The sequence below is a fragment of the Arachis stenosperma genome, chromosome 2 (genome assembly GCF_014773155.1).
Source record: "Arachis stenosperma cultivar V10309 chromosome 2, arast.V10309.gnm1.PFL2, whole genome shotgun sequence".
Classification (NCBI taxonomy): domain Eukaryota; kingdom Viridiplantae; phylum Streptophyta; class Magnoliopsida; order Fabales; family Fabaceae; genus Arachis; species Arachis stenosperma.
This window is the reverse complement of record NC_080378.1, coordinates 49,788,162-49,805,614: the sequence shown is the minus strand read 5'-3', so window position 1 is coordinate 49,805,614 and position 17,453 is coordinate 49,788,162. Positions and strand designations below refer to the sequence as shown.

General features: G+C 39.0%; 2 protein-coding genes across 2 annotated transcripts; both read right to left on the bottom strand.

The window, feature by feature from the left end:
- Nucleotides 1-4,417: 4,417 nt before the first annotated feature.
- LOC130962870 (uncharacterized) lies at nt 4,418-4,942 on the bottom strand. The gene has a single exon (XM_057889029.1). The coding sequence runs from the start codon at nt 4,940-4,942 to the stop codon at nt 4,418-4,420; it is 525 nt and encodes a 174-aa protein (XP_057745012.1).
- A 5,022-nt stretch (nt 4,943-9,964) lies between these two features.
- On the bottom strand, nt 9,965-10,873 carry LOC130962869 (uncharacterized). Its single transcript, XM_057889028.1, has one exon. The coding sequence runs from the start codon at nt 10,871-10,873 to the stop codon at nt 9,965-9,967; it is 909 nt and encodes a 302-aa protein (XP_057745011.1).
- Nucleotides 10,874-17,453: the final 6,580 nt, after the last annotated feature.

The following is a 17,453-nucleotide window of genomic DNA, read 5'->3' as shown; positions in this document are numbered from 1 at the left end:
GGATGGACGGAAAATTCTTCCTAATTTAACAATTTCTGATCCTTTTAATAGAATGACACAATGAAATGATTAGATGGAAAATTAGTGACTTCTGTCATCTCCTTGTCCCTCTCTTCTTTTGATACTTATCACTATTATTGCCAAATTCTAAATATTTGTAGAGAAGTGTAAATTGTGGTATTTCTTCTTTCAACTCTCCTATACATTGTCACGAAAAAATTGTGAAAATGAAGATTTATTAACATTTTTTCTTGGGTGAATTCATTGAGATCCCACCTGCAACATTTTTCTCTTTTCAGTCCATCCATCCATTCCAATCCCGTATTTCTTCGCATTCTTCATTTCCGAAATACCAGTTTTCTTTATTTCTGCCTAATCCATGTTTTGTTGTTCCTTTAATTCTTTATTTTACATTTTGTTTTTGTAAAAAATTCCTTCTTTCAAGGAGGATTAACTTTTTTTTCCGATTCAATGGGTTTGCAATTATACACATTATTTGAATTTGAATTTAACTGTTGTGATACAATAAAACCATATATCACATTTTATCATTTGTTTCATGTTCTTTTGCAGAGTTAGGGTTTATATTTATACATAACTTTTTTATGGTAGACTTAGGGTTTATATCCTATTACAGGGTTTCAAATAATTGTGATTGTTAATTTGCTTGCTCCAATATTAATTGTAAAAATTATTCTGATTATCTTTACATCAAGGTTGCGAGAACCGGACCGGTCAATAAACCGGTAAGGCCACTGGTTCAATGGTTCAATGGTTCGACTGGAGTTCAACCGGAATTTAACCAGTTTAATTTAATATTAAATAAAATTATTAAAAAACTTATATATAATTTTGAATATATAAATTTAATAATTTCTAGTTTAATAAAATTTAAAATTTTACAATTTCATACCATAAATTATCCATAATTTAATATTAAAAGTTCACAAATGACTTCAAACATTGAAGTTCATAATGAAAAACAACCAAAACGCATAAACACATAATGTTCTATCACAAGAAACAATAACAAACAAGTTTTCAACTAATCAAGGTATCTTATAAAAAATTATAATTATCATTTATTTGTTATTTCTGATATATATAATGATTGATGTTGCAATAAAAGGTAAATTGAATCAAAGCACGAAATGACATATGCAAAGAAAAGAAACAATGACAGAGAAAAAGAAAAAGACACCAAATGGTGAAATTGAGTAATAGAAACAGGTTTGTGTTGGGGATTGGTCGACGAAATTGTGATTCATTCTTTTCACTTCAACAATTCTAGGTAATGGCTCCAAAAACTTGGTGTCAATGCCATGGTTCACAACTTCGCACAACTAACCAGCAAGTGCACTGGGTCGTCCAAGTAATACCTTACGTGAGTAAGGGTCGATCCCACGGAGATTATTGGTATGAAGCAAGCTATGGTCATCTTGTAAATCTCAGTCAGGCTTATCCATGTGGTTATGGGAGATTAGATAATTAAAAGATAAATAAAATAGGATAGAAATACTTATGTAATTCAATGGTGGGAATTTCAGATAGGCGTATGAAGATGTTGTGCTCCTCTTGAATCTCTGATTTCCTGCTGCTTTCATCCAATTCTTCTTACTCCTTTCCATGGCAAGCTGTAAGTAGGGCATCACCGTTGTCAATGGCTACATCCCATCCTCTCAGTGAAAATGGTCCTATGCTCTGTCACGGCACGGCTAATCATCTGTCGGTTCTCAATCAGGTTGGAATAGAATCCCTTGATTCTTTTGCGTTTGTCATCACGCCCAGCCTTCAGGAGTTTGAAGCTCGTCACAGTCATTCAATCCCAGAATCCTACTCGGAATACCATAGACAAGGTTTAGACTTTCCGGATCCTCATGAATGCCGCCATCTATCTAGCTTATACCACGAAGATTCTGTTGGGAAATCTAAGAGATATGCGCCCGGCCTAAGGTAGAACGGAAGTGGTTGTCAGTCACGTGCGTTCATAGGTGAGAATGATGATGAGTGTCATGGATCATCACATTCATCAAGTTGAAGTGCAACGTATATCTTGGATTAAGAATAAAATTGATTTGGATAGAAAATACTAGTAATTGCATTGAAACTTGAGGTACAGCAGAGCTCCACACCCTTAATCTATGGTGTGTAGAAACTCCACCGTTGAAAATACATAAGTGAGAGAGGTTCAGGCATGGCCGAATGGCCAGCCCCCAAAACGTGGTCACTGGATCAAAATACAATCCAGGGATCAAAAACCCAGATGATAATATGATAGTAAAGAGTTCTATTTATAATAAACTAGCTACTAGGGTTTACAGAAGTAAGTAATTGATGCATAAATCCACTTCCGGGGCCCACTTGGTGTATGTTTGGGCTTAGCTTGGTCTATCCACGAGCTGAGGCTTTTCTTGGAGTTGAACTCCAAGTTATAACGTGTTTTGGGCGTTCAACTCCGGATCATGACGTGTTTCTGGCGTTTAACTCCAGACAGCAGCATGTACTTGGCGTTCAACGCCAAGTTACGTCATCAATTTCCGAATAAAGTATGGACTATTATATATTGCTGGAAAGCTCTGGATGTCTACTTTCCAACGACGTTGAGAGCGTGCCATTTGGAGTTCTGTAGCTCCAGAAAATCCATTTCGAGTGCAGGGAGGTCAGATTCCAACAGCATCAGCAGTCCTTTTGTCAGCCTTTTTTAGAGTTTTGCTCAAGTCCCTCAATTTCAGCCAGAAATTACCTGAAATCACAGAAAAACACACAAACTCCTAGTAAAGTCCAGAAATATGAATTTAACATAAAAACTAATGAAAAGATCCCTAAAAGTAACTAGATCATACTAAAAACTACCTAAAAACAATGCCAAAAAGCGTATAAATTATCCGCTCATCAGGGATGAAAGGAAAATACCACAAAACATGGATAAATGAATGAAATGAACTAGAATACAGACTGACAACAACACCAACAACAAATTTGGACAGCTAAAACACTAAAATTAAGAATAATTAAGGTTCAACACAATGGTCCCAGAAGCCATATCTCCCCCAAACCAAATCACTATTCAACACACAGAAAATCATAAATAACAAATAAATGATAAATCAACAGACAATAACTTCAAAAAATCCAATTAATCGTGCTAAATGCCTAAACACTAAACCAGCAAGCAGACGTCGAGGGGATGGCTAATCAGGGCTTACCGGTTAACACAGAGAAGGCGAGGTCGGCGAGGAGGAACGCGAGCGATAGAGGACGCGACACCGGCGAATAGCCGAACACAGAGAAGGCGAGGTCGGCGATTACAGAGACACGGTGGGGCCTGTTGGGCTGCAGTGCTCAAAACTGTCGCTGCGGTGGCTTCTATGATTCACTTTCAGTCTGCAAAGAAGAGAGGAGAGATGGGTTTACCGTTTACGCTTATGGGAGGATAACATGAAAGGCAAGCAACGGCGACGACAGAGGACGCGACATCGGCGAACACACAGAAGGGGAGCTTGGCGATGTGCGACGCGGTGGGGGCTGCGGGGGCGGCGGGATACTGTGGCAGCGAGATGCAGTGGCGTACTTCTGGGTGGCTTTTATGGTTCTCAGAGAAGAGAAGAGAGATGAGTTTGGGAAAAGATGGGTTACGGGGATTGATTTAGGGAATTAGGGTTCAGCTTCGTTTAGTTTAGCCTTTCTTTTTTTTAAAGAGACAAAATGACGCCGTTTAGGGGTATTACTTTCAAACGAAAAACCCGCTAAAAAACCGGACTGTTCTACCGGTTCACCGGTTAATCGCCGGTTCGACCAGTTTTTGCCCAATTTTTTGCCAAGCGGTTTCTGGCCTTACCCGGACCGGCTAAGTGTCCGGTTCCCAGTTATTTTGGTTGAACTGGCCGGTCTGATTCGACTTTCAGAACCATGCTTTACATACTTTTAAATTACAGAATGGGTGCAAGCTGGTGTGCGGTCGCACAAGCCTGTGCGCTCACATAGAGAGTGCGAAAAGAGTGGTGTGTGCGTACGCACATGCAGATGCACACGCACAGATCACAGGAAACAGGGGAGCGCCCACACTCAAGCCGTGCGAGCACTGCGAACAGAGGGCACAAACATGAGTGTGCGGGCGCACAGCTCGGTGCGCACGCACAGCATGCAGGAAATAGAAGTTTGCTGCGCACGCACAGATCCCTGTTTTTCCAATTTTTTTTCTCAATTCTAAAGTAGAACCTTAGCTCTATCAAAATCTCAACCCCAAATAGACAAACATTCAAATATTCATGACCCACAAGCAAATTAACCTATCTAACTCAAAAATTAAACCAATCCTAAGTGAATCAACGTATCCAAAAGAAAGCAATTAAGTCTAAGAATTATAAACAAAAGGAGAAGGGTTAGAATAATGTTACTATCGTGGAGTGTCTCCTACCTAACACTTTGGTTTAAAGTCCCAGGTTGCACTTGCATGAGTTAATTGATTATTTGGAACCTCTCTAAGGAGGAAAATCTCAAACTCCTTGGCATGCTTGGGTTGTGCGTGGTAAGGTTTCACCCTATGATCGTTGATTTGGAATGTAGTTCCATTGATAGGGTGCACCACTTCAACCACCCCATAAGGCTTGACATCCACCACCTTGAATGGACCATCCCATCTAGATCTCAACTTTCCGGGCATCAACCGCAACCTTGAGTTGTATAGAAGCACCTCATCACCTATCTTAAAGCTCTTCCTCCTAATATTTTGGTCATGGAATGTCTTGGCCTTTTCCTTATAAAACTTAGAATTCTCATATGCTTCTAGCCTAAGACATTCTAACTCCTCCAAATGGAGCTTGCGTTCCATTCCCGCTCCCTCTAAATCCGGATTGCAATGCTTCACCGCCCAATACGCCTTGTGTTGGATTTCAACTGGAAGATGACAAGGCTTCCCAAAGACAATGCGAAAGGGGCTCATTCTAATTGGGGTCTTGTAGGCAGTCCTATAAGCCCATAATGCATCTCCCAATCTGGAACTCCAACCGTTTCTTTGTGGGTTGACCACTTTCTCTAAGATTCTTTTGATCTCTCTGCTGGAGACTTCCGCTTGCCCATTGGTTTGGGGTGATAGGCTGTGGTAACTTTGTGAAGAACGTCATACTTTTTCATCAACACCTCAATTTTCCTATTGCAAAAATGGTTTCCTTGGTCGCTCACGATTGCTCGTGGCGACCCAAATTTACAAATGATATTGTTTCTTAGAAATGAAGCAACGATATTAGCGTCCTCACAACGGGTAGGAATTGCTTCTACCCATTTTGAGACGTAATCCACATCTAGAAAAATGTAGACAAACCTATTGGAATTTGAAAATGGCCCAATGAAATCTATGCCCCAAACATAAAAAATTTTACAAAAAATTATAGGTTGTTGGGACATTTAATCTCTTTGTAGTGTATTTTTAGATTTCTGGCATTGATGACAAGATTTGCAAAATTAGTTGGCATCCCTAAATAAAGTGGGGCACCTAAATCTACAGTCTAGCACCTTTCTTGCCGTTCGCTGCGGGCCAAAATGACCCCCACTCTCAGATGAGTGGCAAAATTGAAGGATAGACCGAAACTTGGATTCCGGCACACACTTCCTAATTACTTGGTCCGCCCCACACCTCCACAGATGTGGATCATCCCAAAGGTAATACTTAGCATCACTCTTTAATTTATCCTTTTTGATGCTTCGAAAATTGTGGGGGGAAAATGCGAGCGACCAAATAATTAGCAATCGGGGCAAACCAAGGAGCACTTTGGGATATTGCTTGCAAGGTGTCTTAGGGGAATGAGTCATTGATAGGAGTAGGGACCAAGGTTAAATGTTCAACCCGACTCAAATGGTCCGCTACTAAATTTTGGGACCCACTTCCATCCTTGATCTTCAAGTCAAATTCTTGCAAAAGCAATATCCACCTAATTAGCCTAGGCTTTGACTTTTTTTTCTCAGCAAATATTTCAAAGTGGCATAGTCTGAATACACCACTACTTTAGTGCCTAGCAAATAAGGTCAAAACTTATCTAGTGCAAAAATAATGGCTAGTAAAACCATAAGCTTTCATTTCGTTTTTCATTACAATAGTTAGACAGATATAGTTGATAGGGTAAACATTCTTAAATTTATCAAACTATTCTCAAGAATAATAGAATCATTTGTAGTATATTACTGTAATATGATAATATGACTTGCAATGATTCTACTGTACAACTAGAGTGATTTTGGATAAACTTCTAAAAATAGTAATTAAAAAAATTCATTTTAAGTTTTGGAAATTATTTTTGGAAAGAGAGAGGGGGGGGGGGATTATGTTTGGATGTAACCAATTATGAAGAAAAGTATGGATAGGGAATAACTAATAGGAGAACATAATTGACCGAGTGAGCGGAGCTACAGCAGTGGGTCTTGCTCATGAGGAACTTTCATTTCTACTTGTCCAGCCTAGGCTACCGGCAACAAGTCCGCACTACTGTCCTTTCTGCCTGAAAAAAAAAAGAGAATCAGAAACAATCGATCACTTAGATTTCAAAATAGGTATCAGACTTAATAATTTTCCAGGTATTAAAAATTCATATTCTCATTCACCCTGTTTTTCTCCTATGCAGGTATGGTGAAGGAAACTGGAAGTTAATCCTTAGTACTCACATGAATGTATTTGAAGAGAGAATTGATGTGAGTACTGAGTACCCTTTAAACACTTGAAAACTGTGCATATTTTCTTCTGTTAATCTTATGCTTTCTGAATTTTGGCTATTTTGAAGGTTGATTTGAAGGATAAATGGAGAAACCTCAAGCATCATCGAGCTAATTAGGGAAGGCAATTTGGTGCACTAAGATAAAAGTATTTTGATATGGAGCTGAATAGGATGCTAAATTTATTGCTCTAGATAAAATTATTTTGACGGATCAAAATAGGGATGATCTTTTTGCTGGTATAATGGATAAAACTTTACATGTCCTGTAGATAATGTGCTGTGTTAAACTTTTAGAAAGAAAGCTATGTGCATCATTTTGGAGTTAACTTTATAGTTCCTTTATTGTCATAGTATCAAATTATTAGAAAAATATCACTTGACATTGTTCCCTCCCTTATTAGAGCTATTGGTTTGATGAGATGAAAAGTTTATGCCTTTAATAGGATGGACGGAAAATTCTTCCTAATTTAACAATTTCTGATCCTTGTAATAGAATGACACAATGAAATGATTAGATGGAAAATTAGTGACTTCTGTCATCTCTTTGTCCCTCTCTTCTTTTAATACTTTTCACTATTATTGCCAAATTCTAAATATTTGCAGAGAAGTGTAAAATTGTGGTATTTCTTCTTTCAACTCTCCTATACGTTGTCACCAAAAAATTGTGAAAATGAAGATTTATTAACATTTTTTCTTGGGTGAATTCATTGAGATCCCACTCGCAAGATTTTTCTCTTTTCAGTCTATCCATCCATTCCAATCACGTATTTCTTCGCATTCTTCATTTTCGAAATTCCAGTTTTCTTTATTTCTGCCTAATCCATGTTTTGTTGCGCCTTTAATTCTTTATTTTACATTTTATTTCTGTAAAAAATTCCTTCTTTTAAAGAGGATTAACTTTTTTTCCGATTCAATGGGTTTGCAATTATGCACATTATTTGAATTTGAATTTTACTGTTATGATACAATAAAACCATATATCACATTTTATCATTTGTTTCATGCTCTTTTGCAGTGTTAGGGTTTATATTTATACATAACTTTTTTGGGGGTAGACTTAGGTTTTATATCCTATTACATGGTTTCAAATAATTGTGATTGTTAATTTGCTTGCTCCAATATTAATTGTAAAAATTATTCTGATTAACTTTACATCAAGGTTGTGAGAATCGGACCGGTCAATAAACCGATAAGGCCACTGGTTCAATGGTTCAATGGTTTGACTGGAGTTCAACCGGGGTTTAACCGATTTAATTAAATATTAAATAAAATTATTAAAAAACTTATATATAAATTTGAATATATAAATTTAATAATTTCTAGCTTAATAAAATTTAAAATTTTACAATTTCATACCATAAATTATCCATAATTTAATATTAAAAGTTCACAAATGACTTCAAATATCGAAGTTCATAACGAAAAACAACCAAAACGCAAATAATAACAAACACATAATGTTTAATCACAAGAAACATTAACAAACAAGTTTTCAACTAATCAAGGTATCCTATCAAAATCATAATTATCATTTATTTGTTATTTCTGATGTATGTAATGATTGATGTTACAATAAAAGGTAAATTGAATCAAAGTACGAAATGACATATGCAAAGAAAAGAAACAATGACAAGGAAAAAGAAAAAGACACCAAATGGTGAAATTGAGTAATAGAAAAAGGTCTGTGTTGGGATGAAAGGGAAATACCACAAAACATGGATAAGTGAATGAAATGAACTAGAATACAGACTGACAACAACACCAACAACAAATTTGGACAGCTAAAACACTAACATTAAGAATAATTAATGTTCAACACAATGGCCCCAGAAGCCATATCTCCCCCCAAAACAAATCACTATTCAACACACAGAAAATCAGAAATAACAAATAAATGATAAATCAGCAAACAATAACCTTAGAAAATCCAATTAATCGTGCTAAATGCATAAACACTAAACCAGTAAACAGACGCTGAGGAGATGGCTAATCAGTGCTTACTAGTTAACACAGAGAAGGCGAGTTCGGCGAGGAGGAATGCGAGCGACGGAGGACGCGACACCGGCGAATAGCCGAACATAGAGAAGGCGAGGTCGGCAATTACAGAGACACGGTGGGGGCTGTTGGGCTGCAGTGCTCAAAACTGTCGCTGCGGTGGCTTCTATGGTTCACTTTCAGTCTTCAGAGAAGAGAGGAGAGGAGAGATGGGTTTACCGTTTTCGCTTACGGGGAGGATAACATGAAAGGCGAGCAACGGCGATGACAGAGGACGCGTCATCGGCGAACACACGGAAGGGGAGCTTGGCGCTGTGCGACGCGGTGGGGGATGCAGTGGTGGCGGGATACTGTGGCAACGAGATGCAGTGGCGTACTTCTGGGTGGCTTTTATGGTTCTCAGAGAAGAGAGATGAGTTTGGGAAGAAGATAGGTTGGGGATTGATTTAGGGAATTAGGGTTCATCTTTGTTTAGTTTAGCCTTTCTTTTTTTTTTAAAGAGACAAAACGACACCGTTTAGGGGTATTACTTTCAAACCAAAAACCTACTAAAAAACCGGACGGTTCTGCCAGTTCACCGGTTAATCGCCGATTCGACCGGTTTTTCACTAGTTTTTTGCCAAGCAGTTTCTGGCCTTACCCGGACCGGCTAAGTGACCGGTTCACGGTTATTCCGATTGAACTGGCCGGTCCGGTTTGGTTTTTAGAACCATGCTTTACATACTTTTAAATTACAGAATGGGTGCAAGCTGGTGTGCAGACGCACAAGCCTGTGCGCTCACATAGAGAGTGCGAAAAGAGTGGTGTGTGCGTACGCACAAGCAGATGCACATGCACAGATCACAGGAAATAGGGTAGCGCCCACACACAAGCCGTGCGAGCGCTGCGAACAGAGGGCACAACTCGGTGAATGCGCGCGCACAGCTCGGTGAGTGCGCGCGCACAGCTCGGTGCGCATGCACAGCATGCAGGAAATATAAGTTTTGTGTGCACGCACAGATCCCTGTTTTTCCAAAATTTTTTATTCTCAATTCTAAGGTACACCCTTAAATCTATCAAAACCTCAACCCCAAACAGACAAATATTCAAATATTCATGACCCACAAGCAAATTAACCTATCTAACTCAAAAATTAAACTAATCCTAAGTGAATCAACATATCCAAAAGAAAGTAATTAAGTCTAAGAATTATAAACAAAAGGAGAAGGGTTAGAATAATGTTACTATGGTGGAATGTCTCCTACCTAACACTTTGGTTTAAAGTCCTAAGTTCCACTTGCATGAGTTAATTGATTATTTGGATCCTCTCCAAGGAGGAAAATCTCCAACTCCTTTGCATGCTTGGGTTGTGCGTGGTAAGGTTTCACCCTATGATCGTTGATTTTGAATGTAGTTCCATTGATAGGGTGCACCACTTCAACCACCCTATAAGGCTTGACATCCACCACCTTGAATGGTCCATCCCATCTAGATCTCAACTTTTCGGGCATCAACCACAACCTTGAGTTGTATAGAAGCACCTCATCACCTATCTTAATGCTCTTCCTCCAAATATTTTGGTCATGGAATGTCTTGGCCTTTTCCTTATAAAACTTAGAATTCTCATATGCTTCTAGCCTAAGACATTCTAACTCCTCCAATTGGAGCTTGCATTCTATTCCCGCTCCCTTTAAATCCGGATTGCAAAGCTTCACCGCCCAATATGCCTTGTGTTGGATTTCAACTGGAAGATGACAAGGCTTCCCAAAGACAATGCGGAAGGGGCTTATTCTAATTGGGTTCTTGTAGGCAGTCCTAAATGCCCATAATGCATCTCCCAATCTGGAACTCCAACCCTTTTTATGTGGGTTGACCACTTTCTCCAAGATTCTTTTGATCTCCCTGTTGGAGACTTCCACTTGCCTATTAGTTTGGGGGTGATAGGCTGTGAAAACTTTGTGAAGAACCTCATACTTTTTCATCAACACCTCAATTTTCCTGTTGCAAAAATGGATTCCTTTGTCGCTCACGATCGCTCGTGGCGACCCAAATTTACAAATGATATTGTTTCTTAAAAATGAAGCAACAATATTAGCATCATCACAACGGGTAGGAATTGCTTCCACCCATTTTGAGACGTAATCCACATCTAGAAAAATGTATACAAACCCATTAGATTTTGAGAATGGCCCCATAAAATCTATGCCGCAAACATAAAAAATTTCACAAAAAATCATCGGTTGTTAGGGCATTTTATCTATTTGTGGTGTATTTTCAAATTTCTGGCATTGATGACAAGATTTGCAAAATTAGTTGGCATCCCTAAATAAAGTGGGGCACCAGAATCCACAGTCTAGCATATTCCTTGCCGTTCGCTGCGGGCCAAAGTGACCGCCACTCTCAGATGAATGGCAAAATTGAAGGATAGATTGAAACTTGGATTCCAACATATACTTCCTAATTACTTGATCCGCCCCACACCTCCACAGATGTGGATCATCCCAAAGGTAATACTTAGCATCACTCTTTAATTTATCCTTTTTGATGCTTCGAAAATTGTGGGGGAAAAACACGAGCGACCAAATAATTAGCAATCGGGGCAAACCAAGGTGCACTTTGGGATATTGCTTGCAAGGTGTCTAAGGGGAATGAGTCATTGATAGAGTAGGGCCCAAGGTTAAATGTTCAAGCCGACTCAAATGGTCCGCTACTAAATTTTGGGACCCACTTCCATCCTTGATTTTCAAGTCAAATTCTTGCAAAAGCAATATCCACCTAATTAGCCTAGGCTTTGACTCTTTTTTCTCAGCAAATATTTCAAAGTGGCATAGTCTGAATGCACCACTACTTTAGTGCCTAGCAAATAAGGTCAAAACTTATCTAGTGTAAAAATAATGGCTAAAAGCTCTTTTTCAGTTGTGGTGTAATTCGACTGGGCCGAATCTAAGGATTTTGAAGCATATGCTATAGTGTAAGGAGCGTTACCATCGCGCTGTGCTAGCGCGGCACCTACGGCGTGTTTCGAGGCATGTCACATGATCTCAAAAGGTTGGTTCCAATTTGGTCCTCACACAATAGGGGTTGTGGTCAACGCGTCCTTCAATTTGTCAGAAGCCATTTTACAATCCTCATCGAAATGGAATTCCTCGCCCTTTTGAAGTAGGCGGGAGAGGGGTAAGGCAACTTGGCAAAAATTCTTGATGAACCGGCGGTAAAAACATGCATGACCAAGATAGGAATGGATCTCCCTCACCAAGAAGGGGTAAGGTAAACTCGAAATGACATCAATCTTAGATGGGTCTACGGAAATTCAGTCCCTTGATACAATATGACCCAATACTATGCCTTGCTTCACCATAAAGTGACATTTTTCAAAGTTCAATACAAGGTTGGTATTGGGTCATCGTTCTAGTATCCTAGTTAAGTTTCCTAAGCAATCATCAAAGGAGCTACCATAAACATTGAAATCGTAAATGAATACTTCCATGCAATTCTCTAAAAGATCCGAGAAAACACTTGTCATGTACCTTTGGAACGTTGTTGGTGCATTGCATAAGCTAAATGGCATTCTTTTATATACAAATGTTCCAAAGAGACAAGTGAAGGTAGTTTTCTCTTGATCTTCAGGAGCTACATGAATTTGGAAGTATCCAGTATATCTATCCAAGAATCAGTAATGGGATTTACCTGCCAAGCGATCCAACATTTGATCAATAAACGAAAACAGGTAATGGTCCTTCTGCGTTGCTTGATTCAGCCGGTGGTAATCAATGCACACCCGCTAGGCATTGTGAATTCAGGTTGCAACAAGCTCTCCACTTTCCGTCTTCACCATGGTTACCCCCGGATTTCTTCGGCACCACTTGGACTGGGCTCACCCACTCACTGTCTGAGATGGGATAGATGATGTCCGCTTCCAAGAGGCGAGTTACTTCTTTCTTGACTACATCAAGGATTGTGGGGTTTAACCGTCTTTGTGGTTGACGGATTGGCTTAGTACCCTCTTCCAAGAAAATTTTATGAAGGCACACTTGAGGGCTTATCCCCACAATGTCACTTAGGCTCCATCCAATCACCTTCTTGTACTTTCAGATGATCTTAAGGAGTTGTTGTTTCTCTTGATTGGAAAGATCGGTTGCAACTATCACTGAGAATTTATGTTTTTTATCAAGGAATGCATATTTAACATGAGGTGGAAGATGTTTCAAATCTTCCCTTACTTCTTGGTATGGTAATCTATCCTCTTGGTCATGAGGGATTGATGAGGTACTTTCATCATCATCATCAAATTCTCTCACTCTTGAGCTCCCTTCAACAATTAAACCTTCTTGGAGCTCATGTTGGGTGCCTACCATGAGTTTTCCCTTTTCTCAATCTTCAACGGAGTTCTCATCCCCATCAATCAATTCATCATTAGGCTCCTCCTTGGTAAGAGTGGATGAAGGGTCTAGCTTCTAAAGTAGCTCGCCTCCTTTTGGAATTATAGCATTAATGCTAGACTTAAGGGTTGATGGAGGCAGCAAGGGTTGATCACTAGGTGTCACAAGTTGTGGAGGAGTAAGGTTGTTAGAGGTAGAGGGAAGTGTTAAACAGGACAAGACCTCGGCAAGAATTGCCATGCAATTGTCTTGTTTCCTTTGAAATTTTCGTTGTTCTTGAATGAAGGCTTGAAGATTATTCTCCTCATGAGGAAGGTTGAATTGAGTGGGATGATGGTGAAGGTTAGGTTGCTTCAAGTATGGTGATCGGTAAGGTAAATGAGGAGGAGTTGGCGGTGGTAATGGCAAAGGGACTTGAGAGTATAGTGGTTATGTCTCATGTAGAGGATATGGAGCATGAACATATGAAGGAGAAAAATTGTAATGATGGTATGTTCCACTATGTATGAGAGGTTGATAGGCATTAGGATCATAGGGTCCATGCGAAGGTCCTTGTTGCCAAGAAGTGCTTGCTTGCGACCCTACCTCAATTTGGCCTCCCATACTTTGATGCGACCCGAAGTTGGCATTGTCATCCCCTACAACATGATAACAACCAAACTCCAAGTCAAAAGGGTGATAGCTCATGGTGAAAAAAAAAGAAAAGACTCAATAATATTAACAAGAGCAATGAACAAATGAATATATATATATATATATATATATATATATATATATCCTAATTATCTCTATTTACCTAGGATTAAACAAATAAAAATGTTAGTTACTGCTACTAGTTAGATAGAGGCGCCATCTAATAATTAGTGTCAAGTAAGAAAACAAAATCAAGTATTCACACTATTTACATATTCACAACAACCAAAACTATAGCACTCATTGCACTTAGTGTCCCCGGCAACGGCGCAAAAAACTTGGTAGGAATAGATTATTCGTCGATTAAGAACTTTCACAAAATAATTACGTTGATAGCATAGTTCCCAACCGACAAACAATCCTCCACCAAAGTTTGGAAGGTCAAATCATCACTATTCAAAACAAATATAAACCAGGAATTTTAATTCCCGGGTCATCTCCCAAGGACCAGTGATCAAGGAGTGCACAATTTTGGTTGTGAAGGTGATAAACCCATTTTTAGGGTTTATCTTGTATTAAATTTAGAGTATTTTGATGACCTTTTCTCGCATGTAGCCTATGAATTAGCATGGTTTTGTTATCTTTCCCGTATTTGTGCTTAAGTGTAAAAACATGCTTTTTAAGCCTTTAATTTGATAATTTTAATTCATCCTTGATTCCATAAGATGCCTTGATGTATTTGCTAGTAATCTCAGGTTGAAATAGGCTAGGCATGGATCAAAGGAGCAAGGAAGGAAGCATGCAAGTGGAGAGAAGCACAAAAAGCCAAAGAATTGATCTCGGCCATGTATGCGCACGCGCACAATGCGCTCGCGCCCACATTGCGGAATCAGCCAGGGATGCGCACGCGTACCATGCGCGCACGCGTCGTAGTCCACACGTGATTCTGTTATTGCAACACGTGGCTGGCGATTTTGGAGGGTTTCAGCAACCAACTTTGGCGCCAAACTGCATATAAGAACCAAGGATTGAAGGGGATTGACACACATTCACATCCACACACTCATTCCACAAGTTTTCTTAGATATTTTTAGTTAGTTACATTGGTAGGGAAAGAGACTCCAATCTCTCTCTAGGGTTCATCTTCATTTCCTCAATTCTCAACCATTCCTTGGTGAATCCATTGCAACTCTCAATTTACTTTGTTCATGTTGTAGATCTTCTTCTCTAATCTCTGTTAGTGCTTGTAATTGTTCAATTCTCATAGATCTTAGATTTAACTTTGTTGTTTTGGATTCTATTAATGCATTGGAAATCTCATTTTCATTGTTGTTCATTATTAATTGTTGTTAATCTCTTGTATTGAATTACTTTGATTCTAAGTCTCTTCTCAATTCTACCATGTCTTTTATTCTTGCTCTCCAAGTGTTTGAGAAAATGCCAACTTTAGATATGGAGTAGCATTCCCTCACTTGGCCTAGTGGTTGAGTCATTGGAGATACTTGAATAATGGACGTCAATTGTTGATTGAGGATTGAGGATTGCTAATTGACTTGGAGTGCACTAAAGCTAGACTTCCCTAGAGTAAGACTAGGACTTGTGACTCAAGTTAGTTACTTTTACTTGACTTTCCTCTATGATTAGGGGTTAACTAAGTGAAGCAACACTCCATTGTTATCACAATTAAAGGAAGCTATAGTGATGGAACTTCCAATGTTCAACCTTGGCCAAGGCTTTTAATATTGATTGATTGTTGTTCTCCTTTATTAGCACTTTTATGCCACACTCTTTAAACCACAAAAGACCACTTAACCAATAACATGCATCCTTGTAGCATTCCTAGGGAAGAACGACTCGGGAGATTAATACTATCGATTGTAGATTGTAGAATTGTTTGATGCGAGGTTTAAATGTTGATTAGACTATACTCATGATTGTACTCTCTATTCTCTATTGAATTCTATATCAACATGCAAAAATCACGTTTATCAAAATGGCGCCGTTGCTGGGGAATGCACTTGAGTGCCATGTTTTTGGTTAATGTAAATATGTGAATATTGTGAATATGTTTGTCTTTTGTTTGTTTGTTAGTTTTCATTAGTTTTAGATCTCTATTAGTTTTATTCCTAGTTGCCACTATGGATTCTCGTCCTTGTGGTTTCGGATATGACTATTACTATGTTGTAGGCGATGAAAACTTGAATGATGGCTCACATTATGAGAGAGATGAATTCTTAGGAAGGGAGCCATATCCATATGAGCAATCATCATGGCAACCTTCCCCTTCAAGTTACTATAATGGTAACCCTTCCTATAATGCATATCATTCTTATGGATATGATGATTCTTATTATGGTTATACCACTCAACCACCATCATTCTATGCACCATATTCTCAACCCACATCTTATTTCCACCAATTGCCTACATATGATCCAAATCTATATTCCCCCTATGCATACCCTTGTGACGATTATGAACAAGCAACCCTTGAATCACCACCACTCCAACATCTTTACCCTCCAAACCAAGTCCCCATGAATGATACACTTGGTATCATTCTTCAAGAGCAAGAAGAGCTCCAAACCGCACTCACTAGTTTCACCTCTACCCTCCAAGAATCTATGTCCCGTATAATTCCACCTTCTACCAATAACTAAAATAACTTCCCACCTCAAAGCTTTGATGAACCTCCTTTCCAACTATATCATGATTGCCCCTCTCCGCCACAAACCTCCATGGAAGCATATCATTGTCCATCAATCCAAGAGCAACACGATCCTACTTATGTTAGCAAGGCGGATCAAGAATCAAGGGATCGTTTCAAGGAAGAAATGGATCGACTTCAAGCAACCATCCGTCAAAAGATGGACTCTTGGGATTCATACAACAAGCAAAGCATCTCCACGGATGAATGTGAAAAATCAACCGACGAAATGAGCATGAAGGATATTCTAGGATCCCAACATGAGGACAAGGAGATGGGATACGTCTTGCAACAAGTGAAGGAGGAAGAGATCATTGAAGAAGAAGAAATGGTTGAAGAGTTAAAGGAAGTTAAACAAGAGGTGGATTTCAAGCTTGAGAATACTTCCACACCAAGTGATATTGTTGATGATCTTGTGGAAGTTGTTGAAGTCTCTCCCATTAAACTTGAAAATGATGTTGAAGAGGATAATTCGCAACCTCCAAAGCATAGTATGAGTAATGAAAGATTGGAAGAGGTTGATCAAGAGATGGATTCAATCATTGAGAATTTCTTATCTACAATTGAATGCCCTCCCATTGGGCTTGAAATTGAGATCAAGGAAGAAGATGCACAACCTCCCATGCCGTTGGTAAGCAATGAAGAAGAGAATAAATTGGAAGGAAGCTACCAAGAGGATGAGGTTGAAATTGAAGAAGCTTGTGAAGAGGTGAAGGTAATCAATGAAGAGTACAGGGGAGTGGAGCTTGTAAGATCATTGGGACCACCCCTTCCTAAGTCATCATCCAACATAATATTCAAGTGGATAAAATTCTTATCTCTAATCTTTACTTTCCCACATGAATATGGTTTACTTAAGACGGATGGGCAACTTAGATCTCTTTGTGGATTGAGGAGTAAGAAAGAGTTATGTAGTGGTTGGAAACATCACTCTAAGTTCATGATGGGTGCTTGCTCAAGGTTGAATGGCAATGGGTGGGGTAGAACCAAATTGCATAGGTCTAGGAGAATGTTTGGAGGCCTAATTGAGAATTCAATGAGTTTGCCACCCAAATG

Coding starts and splice junctions, on each gene's coding strand:
- LOC130962870 (XM_057889029.1), bottom strand. CDS start 4,942: ATGAGCCCCTTTCGCATTGTCTTTGGGAAGCCTTGTCATCTTCCAGTT.
- LOC130962869 (XM_057889028.1), bottom strand. CDS start 10,873: ATGGGGCCATTCTCAAAATCTAATGGGTTTGTATACATTTTTCTAGAT.